The 24,135-nt window shown below is 51.0% G+C and overlaps 1 protein-coding gene across 2 annotated transcripts in view; it reads right to left on the bottom strand.

Annotated features, from left to right (window-relative positions):
• NCKIPSD (NCK interacting protein with SH3 domain) overlaps window positions 1-23,734 on the bottom strand; it is a 47,575-nt gene extending 23,841 nt beyond the window's left edge. The window contains exons 1-4 of one of the 2 annotated variants that reach the window (XM_035337418.1): window positions 23,467-23,734; window positions 4,755-4,867; window positions 3,815-4,016; window positions 24-111 (exon numbers count right to left, since the gene is read on the bottom strand). In XM_035337418.1, coding sequence (XP_035193309.1) covers window positions 24-111; window positions 3,815-4,016; window positions 4,755-4,867; window positions 23,467-23,637 — 574 coding nt within the window. In that variant the 5' untranslated portion in view covers window positions 23,638-23,734. Of the gene's footprint in view, window positions 1-23; window positions 112-3,814; window positions 4,017-4,754; window positions 4,868-10,478; window positions 10,592-23,466 lie in introns of those variants that run through there. The other variant, XM_035337419.1, reaches the window with a different exon arrangement.
• Window positions 23,735-24,135: the final 401 nt, after the last annotated feature.

Here is a 24,135-nt window from a genome sequence, read left to right as displayed (position 1 = left end):
TCCCCAAAGCAGGCTGTCCTTACTTTTCGCGGGTGCAGCAATCTGGGCGTTCTTGCGTTTCTCTGGCGGTGGGGGCGTGATAGGAGCAGCGCGCCGAGGCTGTGGTGGGATCTGTAAGGGAAGATTTCAGAGCAATCAAAGGAGGGAGACAATAAAGACATCCTCCGTTTTGAAACCTTCTTTCTTGTGTGCGTGTGTAAATTTGTCCTTACATCCCTCTCATCATTCCGGGAAGTTTTCTCGGGAGGACAGATATTAATAGGCGGCTTCCTAGAAGAACAAAGCAGGACTCAAACCTGCTTCATCCCCTCCCCGTGACGGGAAAAGCAGCCCTTGTTTAATTGCTGTGTTCAGCAGCACACAGCACACACGTCGTGTAGACCTGTCAAGCATTTACTCCTCCTTTCTTCCAAATGCAATCCCACACACTCACCGTGACTTTACATTACTCTCAATAGCTCCACAGAGGCTGCAAACACAGTGCGTATTTAGACACTCTTCTGGAGGGATCCATTACATCAGCTACAAATACCCTTGCAGAAAGACAAAGCCAAGGGCTGGAGATGTGTAAATGCCTTTTCCATGCTTTCATTGCTATTCCTGCTCACGCAGGGGGGAGAAAATAGGGCTGGACCCTCTGTGCAATCCTACACTACCTACAACAAAACCCGCTGGGAGAGGCTTTTGCTGGGGAGCTGCACTAACTCTGCCGTCCCTGCTGCACGTCTCCTCTGCTAGGAACGCGGAGAGAGGAACGTGCAAGTTCCTGCGCTCTGATTCAGATACCGCAATCCCCTACAGCTCTCTCACTCACAATCTCCCCGGTGAGCTGCACCCTCAGGTTTAACCTCTGCTCAGCAGGAAGCTGAACACAGCGGCCAAACTACGCAGAAGCACATTGTATCAGTACCCTGATGCCCTGGGTCAGGAGATGCGCATCTGGGCCTCTCGGGACTTCTATGTTTCAGAGGCTGGCTGCCTGAAACGTGCCTCTGCTTTTATGGGATATTGCTGTTGCTGCCTGCAGCAAAACCATTCAGCTCCGAACGGGAAGGGAGAGGAGGTGATGGGTGAGCATCTCTGACAGCCCAGGCTGGCACCAGCTGGAATCTGCCACAGGGGCATTCAGGCCATCACACAGTGATGATTTTCTAGGTTTCTTTAGCCCTGGAAGAGAAGCCTTTCTGTGAACTGGACAGAGGAACCTTTAGAAAGGGGTTTTGTGATCCCCTTCTCCCACCTAACACCTAATGTATCCAACCTTTCACTATGCCACATAGCAAGGCGCTTCTTTACAAGTGCCTTTAGCCAGCAGATGACAACGAGATACTGCTGCCAACTCCCATGCTGAGCTCCGCTGTTATTGTCAATCCATCTCACACTGTTATCTGGGCAAAATGCTACACGATCCTCGCATACAGAACCAGATGGAATCCAGCAAGCAGGTACTTGTCCTTTTTTAAAGCGATCCAAAAAGAGACCGCACAGCTGAGAGCACCAAAACTGATGAGGAGGGGCTCTGCAACGTGCAGCTGGAAGGCTGGACCGAAATCTGGAGAGCTCAGCTGTGCTAAAAGCAGACCCCTCTCCACCGACGGGCAGAGCTAACAGCACGCGTCAGAGCGGCTTGGCACAGCACAGCCACAATTACAGAAGCAGCAGGATTTAGCAGGCAGGCGGGCGTAGAGTTTAGAGCAGCAGCATGACATTATTTGGAGACCGCTAGGGCTGGGTCGTTCTGGAGTATTTCCATGGCTTCAGTCTCCCTTCCAAATTTACCATGCAAGTTTAACACAACTATCATGGATTAGTGTGTAAATTAATAGATGTACGGCTGCTGTTAGCTCAGGGCCCCACATAGCCTCACGCAGGCGGCTCTCCAGCCCCGTGCCACAGCCCGAGAGGCTGCAAGGGGAATGCGAAGCATCAAGTGAATTTCACAGCATTAATGCCTGCCCAAGCTGCGAGCCGTGGCACGGCCAGGCGTCAGGGGGTGACAGATGGCTGTCCGCTCCCTTGGCCCTGCACTCCAGCCACCGAGTGGGTTCAAGCAGAGGATGTACAACTCCAAAATCCTCAAGGGAAGGAGAAGAAAGGGGAGCCTCTGTCCAGCTGCCGTGGGGAAGGCAGCCATACAGGAGTCCTTGCAGCTCTGATGTCCCCTGTCCAGAGGGGAGAAGAGAGGATGGAGCTTGCCAAGAGACCACGGAGAAAATTCCAAGAGCCCAACCTCCTCCTTTGGCAGCTGGTGCAGAACTGCCTCAGAGTCCTGCCCCATGCTAACTACAGAGGAGCGACTCAGCATGGGTGCCATCACCAAGGACTCTGCTCCCCAGGGACTGAACTGGATAAAGCTACCAACAGGAAATTTGCACTTCAAATTCTGCTCAAGCTTTCATATGCAAACATAAAATGCACCTGAAAATCCAAAGCAACAAAAAGCATATCCTGAGACTTCTGCTTTTCTGGAGTTACTGATAAAATGCAGATTTCAGTAGGTCTCTTAGGCAGCTGCACAACCAGATACAGTGGAAGAAAGCTAGGATGCTTCCTACATTTTTGTATTTTCAAAGCATACAGGAAATTCCTCTGCTGAGCAGTTATAAGATCAATGAGCCCTTTCAGCACAGGGCAAAGCTAGGGTCCCTTCGCCTGCATCCTCAGTGCCACCCAGACAGAAACAGCTCTGTTAGCCAAGGAGTCCGCCTTCCTCCTTTTTGGCAAGCAACCAAACCACAGGCCAGATAAAGAAGGAAAATCAACACGGTGAATGGGCCTTACGGTGCCCCATTTTCTTAGTTTGTAACGTAGAGGCTTGAGAATGGAGTTGGTTTGGCTGCCCAGGAAAATAAACTAAGAAGAAGAATGGGATTTGTAGGGATCGCTGCATTCTGCACGAGCCAGAGCTACCTTTCATCTCTGTAAACTTGCAATTCTTCATGTGTAAAAGAAGCCTCATCTGCGAGGAGCGACAGTATATCAGTACCTTATAAACACTGCCCATTTAAGATAACTGCGTGGAGATGAAGACAAACTATGGTGTACATGATCATCTATAGGAGAAAAAAAATATCTTTGTGCTCATCCCTGCTTAGCCTTTAGCCCTAACATCCAGTTATACCCACACAGCATAATCTGCCCCATCATTCTTCCTGAACAACTGCTGCATCCGTCCTTGTCCTTGGCTACTTCTCTGAAGCCTCATTGACGCCACGCGGTAACCTTGGAATTGTATACCACTTAGATTAAAAATAAAAAATCCACTCTAAATCATATTCCCCGCATTTTATCTTTAATTCAGCATGACAAGGAATATTCAGACAAAGGATCCTTTTTCTTTTTTAAAAAAAATAGTAAACATTGGCAGCCACAGCAGATAAACACTTAAGAACCAAAGATGGTATTGTGCAGATTTAACAAGGGGGAAACAAAGCAGTGCTCAGTCCTCGGAGGGAGTTCTGCTTGCTTACATCAAAGCTGTTTTGCAAAGTATTCTCTGGGGAGCTTGCGACTCTTTTAGAAAGTCATCAGGAAACAGTCACGCAATCTGGAGCAACACTTGCACATCACCAGAAGATCTTGGATCTCGTCAAGGATCCCAAAAGCCTTTACAAGTGTAAACGACAGAGGAACTGTTCCAGACTTCTTGGATAGAGCACAGGATCAATTTAGAGCACCCAAAGACACGCTGCAACAGCCCCAGGCAAGCAACACAACACCTGATACTTTTCAGCTACAAAGGCATTTTATTAAACAAGAAAAGCAATATCATATCGCTGAAGGAGGAGCCTAGAAGGTACCCAGCTGCTGTTACCTGATAGAGACCTTCATCCTCCTCCTCGAACTCTGTGTTCGGAAGACTGTGGTGTCGCTCGTATCCCGTCCGGCACACCCCATTGGGCTGCCGTGCCACATCCAGATGGTGATCGCTGGAGGACTGTGTCATAACCATCCCCTGTGGGGTGGGAGAGTGACTTTTGCGGGACACGGTCTCCTTCCGGTGATGGATCAGCTTTCTGAAATGGAATGACGACATCAGGAACAGCAAAGCTACAGGACGGGAGCGACTATGCTGAAACATTTAAATGATATATTGCTTTGGGGTTATATATACCAGAACGGGTTATATTACTCTGAGTACCGACTCCAGTTTCATTAACAACTAAGGAACCACTTTTGGGGGAGGAAGGAAGAGGCTTTGCAAGAAGCCTATGATTTATTCATCACTTCACAGGAGAAAAATGCCTCTTCCTCAAGGGAGAGTCACATATTGCATTGCAAGCTTCAGAAATTGCCTGCACTTTAGAATCACTGTTCAACTGAGATTAAACCAGTGTGCCTCAGTGCAGAGTGCAAGGTGTCAGAGGAGGAAAAAAATAAAATTCTCCTCACAAGCAATTATATGAGAACATTTTAAGGGCTCTGTGCCGCATAGCCAACAACCTCTACAATTCCTGGCTGGTGGAGAGGATAAAATGTAGCCAGAGAGGTTTTGGATTGTTCTTCTAAGCCTATAGTGCAGCTAAACATTCCCTCTTCTTTATCTGTACAGGGGGAGAGTGGAAAGACCAAAGCACTGCTATACTGGACATGGTCAACAGGAGTAGCATCAGCTCAAACACTGGCCAGCTCTGAGCACATCAGCACTTTGCAGCAGAGTGGCTCAGATCAGTGACATCCAACTTCTCCCCCAGGAACAGAAAAGACACCCATCACACGGTGAGCACCGTCACCCAGACTCCCGTCCTACTTACTGAAGGACATCCCTCTGCTCCAGGTTGTACTTCCCTCCATTCTTCATGGCCGCATTGTGCACAGCCTCGATGGCACGGTCGATAGACTGGAGAACCACATCTTGCTCCAGCACCTGAGAAATGCAACATCCTGCATGTTACTGTACTGCTTCAGCTGTGACTTTTTTGGAGGGGCTGGGGGAGCATCAGAGATTACAGGAGGAGAGATGGCAGTGCACGAAACCCACGGAGCAGACACCGCATGAGCTGAAAGGCCAGCTGGCAGGTCCCTGAGTCTCAATCTCTCTTGTGACAGACTCACTTCTTCCTCTGCCCTCCAAAGGGCGATTCTGTGCTTCAAACACACGATTCTGTGCTTCAAACGGAGTTTACCCATTCCAGGCTTACGGTTGGAAAACAAAGTCCCTGTGTGGAGCTCGAGCAAGCACCCTGCAGCCCTCGTCTCCCTCACCCCTCTGGCACTCAAGTCCCACGATCACTGCAGGAAGACCAGGGCAGGGCTCCAGCAGCTCGCAGCAGCCCCAGATACTTGGCCTGCTACAGGGAGCCTTCGACACCCCATTACTGCAAGCTCAGCTCTGGCTGCTCCCACTGCCCTGGCTAGAGCAGATAGGCAGCCATGAACATTACAGGCCCAGCCACAAGCTGGTGGCCTTCAAAGCCGCCTGGCTCTGGGTTGGCATCTTTGCTTGCTGTTTTTCTTGACGGTTGTTTTGCAACTTGAGGCAGCTTTTCCAAATCTCCGCCCAAACTGTCATAGCAACATTTATTCCTCCTGCCAGCCAGCTTAGCGCTCGTTGCTGCAGCCGAAATAAACACCAGCCTTGAAACAAGAAATACCAAAAGGCGTCATTCCCCAGGCTTATGGGGGAGGCTAGGAGAGAGCTGTGGTGAAGGGGCAGAGGAATATGAAGCAGGTTTCCGTGCCTGGGATGTTCTCCAAGGCTTTATCAACAGTTGACATGTCTTCAGAAGAAAAGACCTTTACAAGAAAAAGGCTGAAGGCAAAAGACGTGCTACCGAGCTTTTGTCCTGTGTGCAGTAGAGCCACAGGCCTTCCACAGGCCGCCAACGCCATCTCCTCACCACCATCTCCTCAAAACACCGCCAGCACCATCTCCTCTCACGGCCTCAGCCCCTGCACACAGGAGTTGAGCAGGGGCAAGGGGGAGCTTGGGCTCCAGCACCCGCCGCAGCTGTTTGAACGCCAAAATCCCCTTCATCTTTGCTTGCTGTGCCCCCCTCCCTGCATCACAGCAGCCATTTATCCAGCCAAGGAGCGGCTGGAATCTCATCAAGGATGCACCTTAATTGGCCTTAGGGGGCTGCCGAGCAGCCAGAAGGCAACCCCTCCCTGCAGGGGCCAAAAGTGCCTGCCTCCATAGCACTGGCATGCAGCTTCCTGATAAACACGCTATGTATTATTTATATCCTGATTAATTACTAAACCAAACGTGAATTAACAGTGACTGCAGAATGTGGAAAAAAACAAACCAAACAAGGTGGGGATGAGAGGCCTTCTCTGCAATACTCGCTTTGAAAATGACAAATTTAGGAGGAATTTTTGTTGATTGTTTTCCTAGGAAAGAAAGATAAAGAACAAAGCAATGCAGGAAATCTTAAAATAAATTTAAAAAGCAGGTATGTTAAAATAAATCAATGAAATTCATTAAGGTATCCAACCAAGGCCAAAAAAACACACAGAGAATGCAACTTTGGGATAAAGCCTCCAAGCAGCCCCATCATGGTGAGAATTTCACCACCTCTGACTGCAGCTCTAAGTAAGGAAATGGAGCACAACTCATTTCAATGCATTCAAAGGGGCGTTGGAAGGAAAGGCACATTATTACATAGTTTTTGCTGACTTCCCCATCATTTAAGTGAACCCTACTTCCTACCCTTGACTGAAAGCCCGCATAGATCAGCAAGGGCAGCACTCTGAGTACCCATAACACAGCTGCCCCTGGCACCACAGCCACAGAAACCTGCAGGCTGGTTCTGCTGCTCGCTCTATGTGATGCCATTTGTTACAGAGACGGTGCTTCTTTTCTGATAAAGCACAGCATTTTCACACTGATGCAACAGTGCTGTGACAACTGGCTTTTTGCTGCTCTGCTCTTTCCTTTGTTTTCACCACCCAACCCTCTATTAACACAGCCCTGCCAAAAAGGGATTGAATAAAAAAGCAGCATTAACTTGCCACTCGCACTTTATGATGATGTTCATGCTGCTCATAAACTGTGTCCCTTCCCCTTGCTCGCTGGTCTGTTTAGATGGCAGATCTTCAGCACAGGGGCAACTCACACTTGGGGTTTGTGGGATATGCAGCACTATGTTAATAAAAAAAAAAAAATATCAACATCCTGCATAAATCAGCAATTAGAAGGAACAAGTCAGCCACTCGTTCCCGGAGGTTAACCAAAACAGCATTGCTTTGTCTGAAGAGGATAAAGGGGAAAAAAACAAGCCCACTGCAGTTAACAGGAGCACAGACTGCATGGAGGTAAAAGCCAGGTCTGCCAACACCTCAGCAACTGCTTCCCTCTGCTGAGGGCTCGTGGGGTGACCAGCTCACAGGCACTCTCCTGCAGTGGCTGGGGACCAGAGACCCCACACTGCCAGCTCCAGTGGAGACTCACCTGCCGGGCCTGGCACCTGCTCTTGAGGAAGCTCAGAGCTCATCGGACACACACAGGCACAGATCCTGGTCATGCAGCTTGTTCCTGTACCTCTTCACACACTTGCGTACTGACCTATGGCTCTGTCACCCTCAATGCCCTGTAGAACAGGGAGGTCACCAAGGACAGGGAGCAGAGCCGCCGAGCTGATGCAAGGGAAATTTGCACCACTGTCCCCAGAGTCCCTCACGATAAACATGCTCCCTGTCCCCTCCCGCACTCGAGGATACACAGAGATGAAACCCTGCTCATCGCAAGCTAAGCTCCAGCTCAGACGGGAGCAGATGAAAAGGGCACGGCTGTATGGTACGCTGTCAGAGGAGACGCCACACAAAGCCCAGGAATTCAGCCAGATTTATTGTAGCGTGCTGGTAATGGGGGCCGGAGGAGCCCTGAGCAGCCGCTGCATCACGCTAGCTGTTAACTATACACCTTAACAAAACCCCTAAAAGGCACAGGGTCGACAAGGCAGCAGAGATCCTCTGGTGACAACGTCTGAAGGGCAGGCCCACATGGGATGAAGGTGCGTGGTGGCACCCACAGGCTCTTGTTCAGCAGGGGTGGCACAGACATCTGTGTGATAGGAAGCAACAGGACTTTCTGCTGCTCAAAGTGAAAAGAGAGGGGTATTTGGGTGCTGCAACGATACATCTGAAGAGCCGTTCCCGCTGCATCTCGTTCCGCAGAGGAGTGGCCATTACCCCGCTGTGAGATACTCCTGGGCTCAAACATGCTGCAGCAGAGAAACCCTGGGCTCTGTGAACAGCCTGCCAAGGCCAGTCTGGATCTACCATGGGGCTGAGGAAGAGCAATCACCAACTACACTGGTTAATGGGATGCCTTGCACATGGCTCGAGTTGTGGGAGAGAATCAAGGGCATTTCCAGAAACCAACAGCTCCCCCCTGCAGGTGAGCTCCACTCCAGGAAGGAGTTACATCTCAATTAGACCCAGGAATATCAGAGAGAAATCTGAATTTCTTCCTTCATAGCCCAGTGAAGGAGAATTACAGCAGCATCAATAAATCATTATTTCCTCTCTCCTTGCTAATAACATGAGCAAACAGAGGCTCTCCCCAGAGTCGCTTGCCAATTTCCTTCTGTCCCCGTCCGCAGGAGACTCCCCACGTGAGGAGGGGCAGGACCAGGCCCCAGCTCCTCGCGCCTCCCTCCCCGGTCCCCAGCTGGGAGGGGACAGATGCCTCTCCCAGAGCCACGGATGTGCTTTCAAGCAGCATCCTTCCAGCACATTTTGCAGTACCTGAGTGTGGCCAGCGCTGGGCACAGCCACGCTGAGGGTGCGGATGTATGTGCATGAGTGAGGATGTGTTTGTCCCTGCAGCTTGTGTTGCTTTCATCTTCCGCACGCTGGAAAACACTGCCTCGGGAGAAGCCTCCCCAGAGAGAAGATGTGCACAGGATGCCTCCTTCACATGCCTCTGCCTTCCCCATGTGCAGAGGAATGGGCTGAGGAGAAAACTGAGCCATTCAGAAAACACCAAGACTGCCAGCATCCTGACCAGGCAGGTAGCACCATCTCCTCCCCTGTTCTCCCAGGGGAACCCAAAACATCGTCCCCCTCCCTCCCTGTTTTGATTTCTTCCACGTGCATGGCCCTGCTCAGCACCTGTGTTGTTTAAATGCAGTCACACAGAAGAACTTGCTCAGTAGTCTAGAATAATCATACCTTTCAGAAAAGCATTTTCTAGACAAACAGGTTGACAGCTGCATCAGCACAGCAAACACAGGCTGAGCCACCCTGTGCGTGCAAGACTCCTACATTTTATGAAAGTGGCCCATTAATGTATGGCAGGCTTTTCTTTGCCTCTGCAGGAGGCTGATCCAAGGAAAACAGATTTTTTTTTCCCTTGCCTCCCCAGTTTTTTTGTGATCAAAGGCGCTTGCTCTTCAGCATGTGCAGGAATCGGTGCCCTCATTTCAGCAGCTGCCAGCAGCAGCTTTTGCCATCATAGCAGCACCCAAGCAGGGCTGCTGATTTTTACCTTCATGTCATTGCTCCGGCTCTCCTAACAAGACAGACAAAGTTTTGTCTCCAGTGACAGCTCAGTTTTCATGAAGCTGCACTGACACGGACTACTGCTGAAATTAGGGTATTTATCCCGCTAGCGTACACAGGCACAGACTGGTTCTTTGTTGCTCAAATCACAAACACCACCTCTTAGGTCACATGCAGTTCGTCCCCAGTCACCGCCCGACTGTCTGCACACTGTAATCCTTCCAGATTTACATGATCGCTGCAGTAATTTACAAAAAAATCAACCAGCCTTTGTTCTGCCAGGCCTGTGACAGAGCGATGTACCCAAGTTCCTTCTTCTGAAATACACGGCTCATTCAAAAAAAAAACAAAACTCAGCTCATTTGTATCACTTTTGGAAATTCAGCTCTTTCCTCTTCCCCTTCTTACAGCCCCAGTCAGAATATTTTAGTCCCGAGGCTGTTGGCCAAGAGATAGGCATTAACTTACTCTTATCAGTATGAATATGCTGTTCCTTGCGGCACTTAAAAATGCATGATGAAAATGCAAGTGGAACAATGGGCAACTGTCCTGATTATCGAGCAAATAATATGAGAAATGCTCCTAAATAACCTGCAGCATCTCTGCCTAGCTAGTGAGCAAACAAAGACATGGCTGAGCTCATCTGACAAAGAGTCGGCCCAGAAACAGATCTTGAATTCCTGCTGATACGCCGTACTGGGTTCTTAACAGATCAGTGTTTTCTGCTGTACACTGACAGCAGCTGCTCAAGCGGACAGCGTGCACAAATGAGAAATGAAGAGAAAGGATAGCCGGGGAAAGGGCTTAAGTTGTGCAAACCATGCTAAAGCAGAAGCCAGAGTCCCTGGCAAGAGAGCTGTACTAACTAGGGACAGCAGAGGAACAAGTGGCACTTGGAATACACAAAATCCCAAAGGCAGCAGAGGGATGCACAGCAAGAGGCCGGTTTCTCCCTCGGCAGCAGGCAACTCTGCAGTCAGAGAGAAGGTGGCAGAGACACTCTGAGGGACAACGAAATGCATGCAACCCACCACTGCACACGTATACTTCCGAAGGTGCCAACGCTTCATCCAGAGCCTCTCCAGCCATGCTCAGACCCTGCTTACTGGCCACGATGATCCCGTGCAGCTGATCAGCAGAATCAGCCCCTGCTTTCTTCCCTTTGCATGTCTGTGCCCTCCAGTAACCAGAACACGTCTCTTAAGCCAAAACGTGCTAAGAGAATAAAAGCACAGAGACATAGGTTTTTAAAACAAAGCAGTCAACACATACTTACATATCTTGCCATTCCCTGATGCCTTGATTCCTACGGTTCTCAATGCTTTGAGGGACTTCTCTGCCTCTGTCCCAGGCGAATAGCTGCCAGACGACAGAGCTCCCCTTCTCTTTAAGGCTTAGCTGTTTAATATCCTTCTGGCACACAATCGCCAAGAAGTGAAAATATCAGGCATGATCAAGTAACAATCACTGCATCTGTGCAAGGGAAACATGTTTCTACTTACATATGTGTGTGTATATATATATATTTAATATATATTTTAGAGCTACCATCTGCTACTTACTGAAAAAGAAAACTGCAGATATAGTCTCTACACCGCAGAAAGTTCAGGATTACGAACGAGGATATATAAAGGCGGAAGGAAAGCTGCTGCAGCGAAGTGCAAGAAGCTATTCCAGGACTTTTGGCATACTAGCAGCAAAAGAAGAAAAAAATACCACAACAGTTGTGCAATCATCCTTAGTCTTCAGTTTGGTAGCCCAAAAAAACACAGTGCAGATGCCCCTCATTTCTCAGGGAGATTCAGTACAGCTCCTAGGTTACTCGCATGCAGTTACTGCAAGTGGATTAAGAAGAATCCACGTTAAACATGATCAAAAATGCAACTAATTTGTGACTTCCCAGATCGTTGGGGGCATGTAGGGCAGACTACAAGTGTCAGGCCATATTTATTTTGAATAACAAAGACATGGATGTGAGTCGAAAACCTAGCTGCAGAAACACTCTGCAGCTGATCGTATTTGCTAAGTGTTGCTTAGACAAGGGGCAAAGATGGAGTCCAGAAGAAACAAGCCTGGGAAACCACGCAAGTTCCTGGCTCCTCGTTTAGAAGGAAGGTTCAGCTTTCTCAAAATCTGTTTCTATAGGAGGGACTGTAGCAAAATGCTGGGAAGGTAACAGTAATACAAGAGGCAGGACCAGGAAATTCAAGTTTCTGCCACGGAGTACATTTCCAGCACATAAGAATCAACCAGGTAAGGTTTCCAGAGGTCAAGCACAAAAATTTGCAAACAAGTTGTCAATGCCATTGATGCATAAAGCCAGATGCGAGAGAAGAACACGTACGTGCGTGTTAACTGAAGGGGACTTTGCTACCGCACCCCGCAGCCTGACACAGATTTCGGAGCAGACAGCTACGTGAGACGGAGGTAGTAACTTGCGATTCATCTCCATTTCTGATTTATCAGCTTTTCTTCGGAAATCCTTCCTCTCCTGTGGAATGGCAGAGGGAGAAGGCAAACAGCAGCTACGCTGCTCTCTGGGCATAATTAATGCACTGCCAAAAGCCAAAATGGCAGACGAAGTGTGAAGCTCCTCTTAGCGGAGGAGCAGGAAGAGGGGGCTGTGACACAAAGCCCAGCTGCCGTCGCGGCCCACGCTGGACCAGGGAATATCAGACAGTGAAGGTGGAGGCACAGCAGCTGTGAGCAGCGCTGGCCAGAGATGAAGGGAACAGGGAAAGGAGGGCTGGCAGCTCCAGATCTGGGGGAACACAGAACCAACAGATTCAGGCCCGTCACAAAGAGAACAAGCGCGGCTTTCCGGTGCCTGCTGCACAAACAGCCACACGGACTTTATTAAAGGCACTAATGAGGGAAAGGAGGTGCCATCCTCACGGGGCAAGCGCAGGGAAGTCCTCAGCTCGTTTAATTCCCAGACAGATGCAAAGTGTGCAAAATCATAAACCAAACACCAGTCCCCAGGATCTTTTTAGCGGCTCCTTCCCACAAAGCTGTCACTGCGGGATGGAAACCTGCCTCGTGTTACCAGCAGCAAACCTGAGAGGCCTCGCAAAGCTCTCCCAAAACAAGGATTATTCTGGTCGGGAGGATGAAAGGCAGCCTGCCTGCCGCAGGATCAGGTGGCAGTCTGGCGAGAAAACAATTTTCCAGTGTCCCAGAGCAAAAGCTGCCTCTTCTGCCATGAGGGGATGCGGCTCCCTCTTCAAGCCCCGAAATTAAAAGAAAGCCAGCAGGGCAGAATCAGAAACCACATTATGTCAGCCAGAAAATCCAGTTTCCTCTGTAACAAGCACCTCTCGTCTTCAGGATATCTGCACGTCCTATCGGAAACAAAGCGTACCACGGTAATGGGATCAGATATGACACCTACACTGTGAGATGAAACAGCCCCCGAAACACCATATGAAAATCCCTGAACATTTGTCACGAGGAGTGGAATTGCTCCATGCAACAGCAACCAGAAAGGCCAGGCCTGCACTGCCGCCATGCCCAAAGAAAGCAGCACCACCTTCCCAGGGAGCAAGGCTCCATTCCAAGGCAGACACATCATTTGTAAGTAGTCCTCCTGCCATCACCCTTTTGAACAACCCTGAGCACGTCAGGTGGACCGAGATCCTTGAGGACTTCCACTGCTAATGATATTTCAGGCCAGGGACCCAAGAGAGCAAGCACACTTATGAAGTTTTTCCAAAGTAGGTACCCCAAAAAAACTCCTCATTTCTATATAACACTCCCTCACTACAGATCCCACCAGCATTCCCTCTTCTGTCCACTGCCTCCCTGGGTCACAGGCACAGGTCTCTGAAATATCACTACTAGGAGAGAGACCAGGACACCTTCAGGACCCAGCCACCCCTTCCCCAGCATCTTCTGGCTGCACAGATCGGCTCCACCAGTGCCCCCAAACATGCCTTTCACCCCAGCACCTCCCTCCTTCGTGACGTTAACCTGGGTGCAAAATACTCCTTAAGGGATTTAAACAAGAGCTACGCTACTCTTCAAAAGCACATCCTGCTCCACCATCCTGTGGACAGACCACACTTCACCTCAGGCTCCTGGTGGTACAAGTAAACCATAAGGCCTTTGCAGACAGCGAGCAGACTGAGGACCTCCTCACAGGGCCTGCACACAACATGACAACTGGGCTCGAGACAAGATTCAAATGCTCATTTGCTTTCAGGTGGGCCATTAGGAACACCCGAACAATGATGGGCATTTTCCCCCATCACCACAGACTCTGGCAACTAGATGTACTGGCACACTCAGAGCTGCGCTACCCAGCAGGGGATGCTAGTCACACCACTGCCTTATTAGTGAGCTGTACAGAAAAGCTACCCGAAATTAAGCGTGTTGGCTAATTATAGCAAAGCCATTCAAAGACCATTGAGGGTGCAGGTGCAGGGCAGCAAGGGAAAAGGCATCGGAAGGGCTGAAACATGCCCCAGGCTGCATTGTCAAGAGGTGGATCACGCTAATTGTCCATACACAAAAATCCCAAGTATGCCAACATGCTTATTAGTTAAGAGCTGCTGCTGCAAGCACATTTATTCCTGGTAAAGGGGAGGCTTCTGCTGAAGCAATCAGCACCGAGACACCACCCAAATTCAGGGAGTCAACGCAATCAAGCTATTTTGGGGCAATGATAAATCTAACATGAACTCTTGCCCCAGAAGGAACAAAGGCACCATCAAGATCCATAGCTGCAACTTACAACTAGAACTGTTAGGTGCACAATCATAAAGGCAGAACATAAGCCAAAAAAAGCTAGAAATTTGTGAAATAAAGACCCTGCAGCCTTGTGAGTTGCTTTTTGACTGGCAGATGGTGGGAGTGGACAATGCACTGTTTTTCTGTGCTGCAAAACTTAGACACAGTGACAGTTTCCACATTGACCTACAAAAGTATCTTGAGAATTGCAAGTTTAGCTATGTTTATCAGTGGAATGAGGCTAACTTGCTGTTATCGTCAGATTCAGTTCAAGAACAAATCCGTGGGTTGTTTAGCGTTCTTCTCCCTCCCATAGAGGAGATTAAAGGGTTCAACCAGATTTGCTGACATTTCACCCATAGTGAAGTAGGAGGTGGGTCACGGAAGAAAAGCAATTCATTAGTGTCCCACACTATCTGCAGGAAAAAAACAGCCTCCTGCTCTAGCTGCAAGTTATAATCCCATCTCCTTTTGCAGCTTAGAATGGCACTGGCTCCCCAGAAAACATGAAGAAATTGGAACAGGAGGGAAATGTCCTCTTGGACATTGTGCTAAAGGCAGCAGAACAGCCATAATCCTGTTTTCCTCACTTCCCAAGGCAATGGATAAGAAAAAACTACATTTGTTGGACTGCTCACTTCTCAGGCACAAAACTTTCACCCCGACTCATCTGCCTTATTATAGTATTGATTTCTCACGTCCACCTTTTCACATGCCCCGTTCACCCTTGTCAGCTTCCACTTCACTCAACAGCACAAGAGCAAATTAAAACGAACACGTTGCAGGAAGCCTTTCCAGCCCATCTCCAGCACGACAAATCCCATGGGAAGGGAGATGGCCAGGACCTGGCTCACCTCCAAGAGCCAGCTGGTGGCCCCTCCATGGGGGGAACCTGGAGAAGGACCCTCTGCTGCCCAAAACCCCAAGAAGTGGGTGGAAGCTGCCCGACAGCAAGCAAGAGGCAACAGGAGCTCTCATGTGCGCTTTGCACAGCCCATGCTGGCTGCCTCTCCCTTCTTTCTCCCTCCAAACATCCACAGGTTGAGCTGATCACTTGTCCTCACACATACATGATTTAGTGATAGGACTGAGCAGGCCAAGCTGGTGGTTGGTGATGGACTTGATGCTCTAGAAGGTCTTTTCCAGCCTAGATGATTCTGCAGACCCCGTGGCCCAGCTGTCAGATGGTCGGGTGTTCCTGCACATCTCCAGAGCTACACAAGACCAAACATTGTCAACAGTGATATAGTCAGGAGAATTTTTTGCTCAGCCATTAATAGTATATTTAAAAACTTTTGAAGAGATCATAGCTCAATATCATCTTGAGACCTTAGGCCTCTGAGTGAGAGCTCAAGAGTACACCCACTTCAGACGTGGTTCATGCAGGTCAAAGTCTCACATGCCAGCCCGTAACACAAGGAGAAGGCTTCTAAGAGAGCCTGAGACCACGGACAAGATGATGCTTCCCTGGTTGCTGGAGGGGTTTCTTTCCATCCCTGACGTAAAGTATTACATTGCACAGGCCTTTTAATAATAGCTCATTATTTCATTGCAGTTATCTCTTGTAACCAAGCTACTGAAGACAGACGCCCTAAATCAATTCCAAAAACAAGTTAAAGAGGATGAATTTTTTAGGCTAAGTCAATAAAGGTGATTCTAGGGCAGACAAAAACTTCATCCCTTAGAACACATCACTTCAAGGGACGGGATGTCAACTGGAAGAAGTCTTCAGCTACAAACGCTTTGATTCTACAAGGCTCAGGGAAATCCCTAAGCTCATGCATTAAGTAGGTAAAGAATTTTTACGCTTATTGTTCTTAGTCAAGGTATTGGGTTTGAATGCAGCTATTATTTTTACTTGTCAACAAACGTGGGCTTCCACCAACAGCAGCACTTGACACAAAGACTCCCGACAAGTCCTGCACAGGCGACCAGCTGCTGCCTGCGTGTCCCACATGCTCCTCAGGAGCAGGCCCAAAAGGAGCGGACCACAGTCCTGCGATTTATCCACCGGGCATAACGCACTTTGCCTCAGATGGTCAAATCGCATTAGCCCCTCTTTCCCCTGCAAACACACATCCTTCCCTCAGGAGGGAATTAAAAAAGGCTAACTTCAAGCAGCCTGGAAAACCCCAGAACTCACCGAGTTCACCCAAAATGGAATTGTCACCACATTAGACCGAGAGTCTGTGGAGGTCTGCATTTGTCTGCTTTGTGGGGAGCTTCAGTTTGATCTCTTCAGGCAGCCATCTGCTTTTCCCAGAGCTGCCGTTGCTCTCAGCACACCCATGGCAGCACACAGACACTGCACTGAACTCAACCAGCACCGAGCCCCTGACTTTGAAAATCTGTCAGCCACAATTCTGATCTTCCACTTGCAAAAGGCTTAAAACCGCCTGCTTGGCTGCCAAGGCTTCCTTCCTACCTCCTCCTCCAGAGGTGGGAGGTTGCAGCCCTGCGGCTTGGCTCAGACTCCTGCCCATCGCTGGTGGGACGGACAGAGACCTTTCTCCAACAAAAGCACCACAGATCTCATCTGCAGGTGGCTCTCTGAGCCAGGCAGCCCCAGGTCCCGAAGCAGCTTTGGGGAGCAAAGACAAGATTGTGACAGGCACTGAGGACCATTCCTGCCCGCCCCATCTGAGCCCTTCCTCCTCATAGGCAAGTCATTATTTTTGCAGGTCTTGACAGCGTCTCCCCCTCACCCCTTTGTTTGTTTTTTTTTTACTAATATAATAAAAGCTTTGGAGCTGTGGCCTGCCCTCGGATTTCCATTCTGCAATGCACTACCCAACCTGTGCCAGGGGAAAAAAAGAAATAATAGCTATTACTTGGATCTAATCTGAATCTGGAACCAGTGATTTAGCAAGACACGACCCACAGCCTGGAATTATCTAGCACACTTAGTCCAACAGCTTCATTTTTTTTTTTTTTTAAATTAAACCTCTTGAGCAGCTGAACAAAGTGAAATATCATTGTATGTTGGCATTTCCAGATGCCAGGCACAAAAGTCAGACTGCTCTCATGCTCACAAGCTCAAGCCCAGCAGTCTGGGCAGGACACGGGGACAACGTGGTGTAGATGGGACCCACGTTGCTGGAACAAAAGGCAGCAGCCCAAGCTCGGGGAGTGGGTTCAGTACACTCGCAGCTGCGTGCCACTGGCTCCACAGCTGCAGAGGACAGACAGGAGGACGGGGACAGCCTGCAAGCGATCAAAGCCACCTAGCTGCCAAGGAGGAAGGCAGTGACAGCTTCTTATAAACAACTCGCACAGGCAAACAAATAACCAGGAAACACAAAGCTGGGAATTTTCCATCCCATTCTAAAAAGCCCACACTGCCAAAGTTTTACTTCCCCTTCTTGTCTAAGCCTTATTCGAAAAAAGAACAAGCATTTAGTATTTTGTTCCCTTGCAAGGAAAGCACCCAGCTCTGCCAAGCCAGCTCTGCATAGCAGGGCCTGGACACAGATGAAGCTGAAATGAAGCTACTTCTCCTCTCTTGCTGCAGGCTAGCAGATCTTGTGGTTGGGACAACTCTGATTCTCTGCTAGTGGCGAGGGAGCTTGGCCCAAACCAGCACTTTGTGTCCTCACGGCAAGAAAGCAACGGCGGGCTGCAGGGGAGCGGAGAGAAACACACGCAGTCGTGAATCACATCCTCGGATCCACTTCGCTTATGACAAGTTCAAAGGGTTGTTGTTTTGTTTGTTTTTAAAGCAAAGGTTTTGCCGTGTGATAAAAATCAAGGCACATCAGGCTCGACGAGTAAAGGTCAATCAAGCCTGACTTGTGAGCCAGCACACAGAGCTCTGTCAGAGCCCGTGGCTTGTAAAATTTTGGTTATAGCACTGACCACGTAGGATGGCACCACCTGTGAAGTCCATTTTTCTTACAGACTATCTAAGGCTACAGTCACACACAAAGGCTACTGGTTCCTCTCACCTTGTAACCCCTTCTGGAATTCTTTACCCTTTTTCCAAGGCTCAGACTGACAGTTCAAACGCTGAATGCATACTCTTGAATGGGAACACCGAAGTTTAAATCCTTCACGAGGGAGTAAAGCTGGGATGCTCTTAAAAATCCTGTTTATTTTTATGCACATCTGAGCTATGCGAGGAAGAAAAAGAAGAGGCTGTTCCTGTTCCAACAGAGCTCTCCTAGCAATGATCTTAGCAGGCAGATTCAGCTGTTTTCCAGGTTTCACCCACCAAGAGACATAAATACCTATTTTGTACCACAGGATTTGACTTTCCCCACGGGAATTAATGTGCCCCAGACCCTGCAGGGAATCCTTTCAGTCAGCGACCACGATACCACCTGCTTCTGCCAAAGCCTTTCCCAGCACACAGCCCGTACCGAGGGGGTCACTCTTCTCTAGCGAGGAGCCCTTCACCCTCTTCACACTGTTTTCCATCATCACTAACACCAGCACATTTTCCTTCAAGATAAAGCAATACAAATTTCTTCTCCCTGCTCTTCAGCGCTCCTCCTTTCCCGTGGGCTGACAGCAAAGTCAATCACCTTCAATTTGCATCCACTACACTGCGCGCCGCGGCCTCTTGCTGCCATCCTTGCTTACAGGCCGGGGATCGAGATCAGGTAGAGAAAGCCACATGCGTGGAGCCCCACGGCGAGTTGGTGGGGGATTTGAGCAGAAACCAGATCCTGATCCCTTCATCACAGAAGCCCCCCACTCAGTAAACGTACACAATTCAGCCACTGAAGTCTCTCCCCTGCAAGTGGGCGAGAGGACGCGTGTTTGCGTTTTCTGCCCATGGGGCTCAGCACCTTGCCTGCCATTTTGAGCAGACCCTTCTTGTCTTTGTCCCAACCCAGCAGTTCTTCCCTTTGATAACAAATCAGTCGTTTTGCAGGTGTAAACAAGGGAAGAAAGTTTAACCTTCCCCGCCTGATGACAAGGACTAATACGCACTCATAAGCGCAGCCTGCCCCTATTGCTCAAGTGGGGGAGTCCAGCTCTCAGCGGCAGACTGCATCTGAAATCAAAATGCCTAATTATTTCTAGTCAAAGTACCCTAAGTAAGAACATATCTTCGTGGTGAAGCAAAAGCTGAAGATCATTAGCAGATTTCTACTTCAATCATTCTGAGCTGTGAAAGATTGCAGAACTTCTGGCTAAAATTTCAAGCCTTTAGCTACAGTAATTAGAAGTGGTTATAATTCCCCTGGCTGTGTAATTTAGTTTTCAAGAATAAAACTTGATCTCGAAGCATTAGCAGCTCTGATACCATAGCATCTCTGTTACTTCCACAGCCCAGGGAAAAATGCCTCATTCTTTCAGTTTCTTACGTGTGTCAAGACACACAGCCTCAGCTGCAAAGCACTGCCAGCTGCTTATTCTCCAAAATAAAACTTTATTTTTAGTCTAAGTGCTTATTCAGGATCTGAGCGCTCTGATTAAGCTCTCACGCCCATTAAAAGCTCTGTCAAATCCGAAACAGATGACAAATGGCGATTGAGGCTCCACAACAGTGCAGGAGGTGGTGTGTACGTACAACAGCTTGCACTTGTGTCTTCTGCCCAGGAGCAAGGGCAAAAACCTGCCGGCGGCCAGAGCCGGATCAGGTGCAGATGAGGGAGAACAGCTCTACCACGTAGCGCCCTTACGGCTGAGAACAATTGCTGAAGCTCAGATTTCCAGGGGCTGGGGATTTGCCTCCTAAGAAGCATTACGAACAGAGCATCTGAGCATTCGCTGAGCGCTGCGGCACGTGCTGCTTCGCTGCTGAACCAACGCGTTTGCTACCTCGGCAGAAAAGCAGCCAGATTAGCCCAGAGCGTGCGTCAACGCCACAAAATGAATCAGGAGTTTCCTGCCAGCGAATGGAGCTCACGTTTCACTCCTGGACAAAACCCTCGCTTCTCTCTGCGGCTCGGGGAGCGAAACCGCTCCTGTGCCCACCAACAAACCGGCAGTACCTGCGCTGGGCCTCTGCACGTCCGCTTATGCTGCAGGGGGATTCTCAGTTGTTGCTAGGCTGCATGAAGCAGCCTCTTATTTTTATCACATGCCTGTTTGTTCTTGTCGAAGATACAGCAAATAGCAACCCGAGGCATCCTTAAAATGCTTGCTATACTCTTGGCTGTGTCCATTTTCTAACCAGATGGTCCAAAGCTTCCTGGCAACCAGCACGAGCACCTTCCCACCTAGACAACTCCCTTCTTGCTATTCCAGAGCTACAACGGGAACGTGCAAGAGCTCAGAGAAGGCCTCAGCCGACCAGAGAATCAACGTTTCCAACAGTTTTTCAGTTATTACAAATAAACTTCAAGGAATTTTGAGAAGGCTATTAATAATTCAGAGCTATTTCCTAACTGCTCGGCACAGCTGACTGGCCTCTGCGGGGCAGCAGGCAGCACGTGTAACCAGCCCCACAGCTTGCCGCTTATTTTCGCGCCACCGTCATTCACCAACAAAGCCCGGTGGTTCCCAACTGCCATCCCCCCCTCAGTGTGTATCATCAGCACTGCTGTTGATGGGAGAATACAGTCCAAGCCAGGACGGACCAGGGACAGGGCAAAATCAGTGGTGCTGGAGAGGACGAGGGTCGACATAGACGCTGCTCCCTACGCAGGTCCCATGTCCGGGAGCAAACCAGTGCAGCCTTCAGCTGAAGTAATCCAGACTGTTATGAAAGTACACGTCCCACCATAATGACAGTAACGTACGTGCTACTTAAGCCAGTCACAGGACCCTAACTTGTTAGACTCAGCATTCCCCCTGTCCCGACATCAAGTCACCCCCTGCTCTTAAGTGAAAGGTTTGGTTCAGGAAGCTTCCTACTTCCTGCGAAGCACCAGAAGGCCCATCTCCTGGGGAGACTTTCTGACTCCAGAGGAACCCTAAGTTCCTTTTTAACCTCCACATTTTTCCGCCATCCATCACATAAGCACCAGCCCACAGCCGGAGACACCAGACCAACCTCGTGCAGACGGGCACCTCTCTGCAGAGCCAGAAGCCACGGCACTCATGCCGACAGTTTCACCGCAGCAGCGTTTGCCCAGCAGTAGATCCCCCAGACCCCAGCACTTGTCCCTCCCTCTGACCATTTTTCGAGGGGACCACGCTCGTGCTGCAGCCAGCCTGCTTGCCGTCACCACCACGGGCCTGCAGAGCTGGGGCTCGGTCACGCACGAGGCCGACCTTTGGGCAAGCACCTCTCTGCTTTTAACACACGCTGCCCTCGTCCAGCAGCCCACGGCCTGATCCTCCCCTTGTGCTGCTCAGTGGCTTCAACACTCGACTTGAAACGACTTTTAATAACACAGCCAAAGGGGAACCACGGCAGAGTAAGATCAGCAGGAATACTGGCTGAAGTTGGGCCTTCCTAATTGACCACAATTAACTTCACATCATCTGCAGCTCCACGTGCCCTGGCTGGGGCCCAGCTTGCTTCTTAGAAGGCATGATGTGCTTCTGGAGAGGCTGTTTTTCTTCCCCTGCAACTCTTTGAATAGCAACCCTGCTGAGCCACAAGGATTTCAGTGCAAACTTCTGCGGCATTTGTGACGAGAAGATGCCAGCCAAGAATAAGCTTTCAATAATAAATGGGAATTATTTTTTCCCTCTAGAAAAGCCAAGACACGAGTTACCCGTCTCTATGAAAGCTGAGCAAAAAACCTGAAAATTGAGAGAAGCCTGGAAGAAAGCGAATGCTCCTAATAGAGGATGGCAGCAGCAAGAGCAGCCCAATCCTCTCCCGTGAGCATCGCTTCGGAGGGCTGCTGCAAGGGGCTTTCAGGAGATTTGCTGCTGCCTGCGACTGCTGTGCAACCTTGTGCTTACCTGGAACCTGACTGCACTGCTAACGAGCCCCAGGCTTACTTTTACAATGGTGACTCCTGTTGGCCACTCGCTCTCCCTGCTAAGCATGCTAACGCTCATCGTTATCCCTGTTTGTCCTGTGATGTGCAGGGCAGCGCTAATTGCCTCCCAAATCATAGTTACTAATTGGTATCGGTGTCCTTTTAAAGCGAGGCTGGGTGACAAATTGCTTGTGCTCCCATCCAGATACAAGCAAGCTTTCAGGCAGAAGATGCTCGCTCCTAAGCTGGGCCCGCTTGCCATGAATAAAAGCAGGTTCTGATTTCAGAGCAGCACTTCAGAGCCGGCAGGGTGCTACAGCGGGAAGCAGCCAGGCACGCTGGGCACGACCGCAGCTGCAGAGCAGCAAAACCAGGTCCTGCTGCCTCACGCACCACCAGGCCAGTCCTAGCTCCGGAAACCTAACCGGCAAAAAAAGATGGGAGGATGCAGGAAAGGCTCTTCTGCTTCCTGCCACCAGGTCCAAGGGCACTGGGGAAAGCTGCATCTGAACTAGAGGAGAGCGCCCACAAAGTCCCCAGCAACTCTACACCAGTGAAGTAACAGACTGCCAGGAGTCACCCACGGCACATTGCAAGCGACCTCGGAACACTTGAAGCGTAAACGTTAGGCACATTAAAATGAACGCAAGTTCAGCAAAACACACTTTTCCTGGAAGATTTTGCAACCACAACGACACAGGGAGGCTGCTCCAAAAAGAGCTGCTGCAAGGGAGAAGCCTCCCGCACCCACGGCAGCTAGAAGGCGTCACGCCACACAAACGGAGCGGGGGCTGCAGAGCAGCAACGGCACCGCGGGGGTTTACAACCTGGTGTTTAACAGGGTCTTTGCCCTGTACCAAAACAGCCCCTGTAAGGAGCTTAAGGGCTTATTCAGCCGGGGATGGCCCCTCCCGTCTGCCCGATCTGCCGTGCAGCAGGAGGCAGGGATCGCCTCGCCTTCTGCAGGGAGAGCTCCTGGTTCTGCACGGGCTGGGGCAGCGCCCCAGGGACCAGCACCAGCAGCATCCCGCCGGGATGCCGGGGCTCGGCTCCGCGGCCAGGCCCACGCAGGGCTGCGCGCGGCCGCCCCGCACGAACACGGCCCCGCCACGCCGCGGGCCGGCACCGGAGCCTCTCGGTGAGGCCGGGAGCGGCGCTGGCCCCGCGGAACCCAACCGGGGGCGGCGGGGCTGGACCCTGGGGCCCAGCCTCAACGCGGGGAGGCCCCCACGGTGGGTCCCGGTCCCGGTGGGTCTCGGTGGGTCCCGGTGCCGCTCCCCGTGCCGGTGCCGGTTCCAGTCCCGGAGGGTCCCGGTCCCACCCCCGGTCCCAGTCTCGGTGCCGGTGGCTCCCGGTGCCGCTGCCGGTGCCAGTCCCGGTGCCGATCCCGGTGCCATTCCCGGTGCCGCTCCCCGTGCCCGTCCCGGTGGGTCCCACCCCCGCTCCCGGCGCCGCTGCCCACCTGCAGCCGCTGGAGGTAGGAGGCCGGCGCGTACCCCGTCTCCCCGGAGCCCGCCCGCGTGACGAGCCACCAGTGCTGGTTGCTGCGCTCCAGCAGCAGGAAGGTCTCCCCGGCGGCGAAGGGCAGCGAGTTGGGCTCGGCCGAGCGGAAGCTGTACAGGGCCCGGTACATGGCGGAACCGCCGCGCTCCCACCCCGCGCCGCCCGCCCGCCGCGCGCCACCCCGCGCCGCACGCCCCGCCCACCGCGCGTCACCGCGCGGACACGCCCACACGAGGCCACGCCCACTGACACCGCCCCCTGGTGGGCGCGCCCCCGGCCGTGGACGCGCCCCCCGTGTTGAGCCGCGCTGCAGCGCCCCCTGGCGGCACGGAGGGCACGGGGCGGGTGCAGGGGGGATTTGGGGGTGCAGGGAGGGGATTTGGGGGTACAGAGGGGATTTGGGGGTGCAGGGGCGGGGATTGGGGGTACAGGGGGGATTTGGGGGTGTAGGGTGGGGATTTGGGGGTACGGGGGTGGGGATTTCGGGGGACAGGTGTGGGGATTTGGGGGTGCAGGGGCGGGGATTTGAGGGTACAGGGGGGATTTGGGGGTACTGGGTGGGGATTTGGGGGTAGGTGGTGGGGATTTGGGGGTGCAGGGCGGAGATTTGGGGGTGCGGGGTGGGGAT

Source organism: Oxyura jamaicensis, chromosome 12, assembly GCF_011077185.1.
Source record: "Oxyura jamaicensis isolate SHBP4307 breed ruddy duck chromosome 12, BPBGC_Ojam_1.0, whole genome shotgun sequence".
Lineage (NCBI taxonomy): Eukaryota > Metazoa > Chordata > Aves > Anseriformes > Anatidae > Oxyura > Oxyura jamaicensis.
This window is presented reverse-complemented; position numbering and strand designations above follow the sequence as displayed.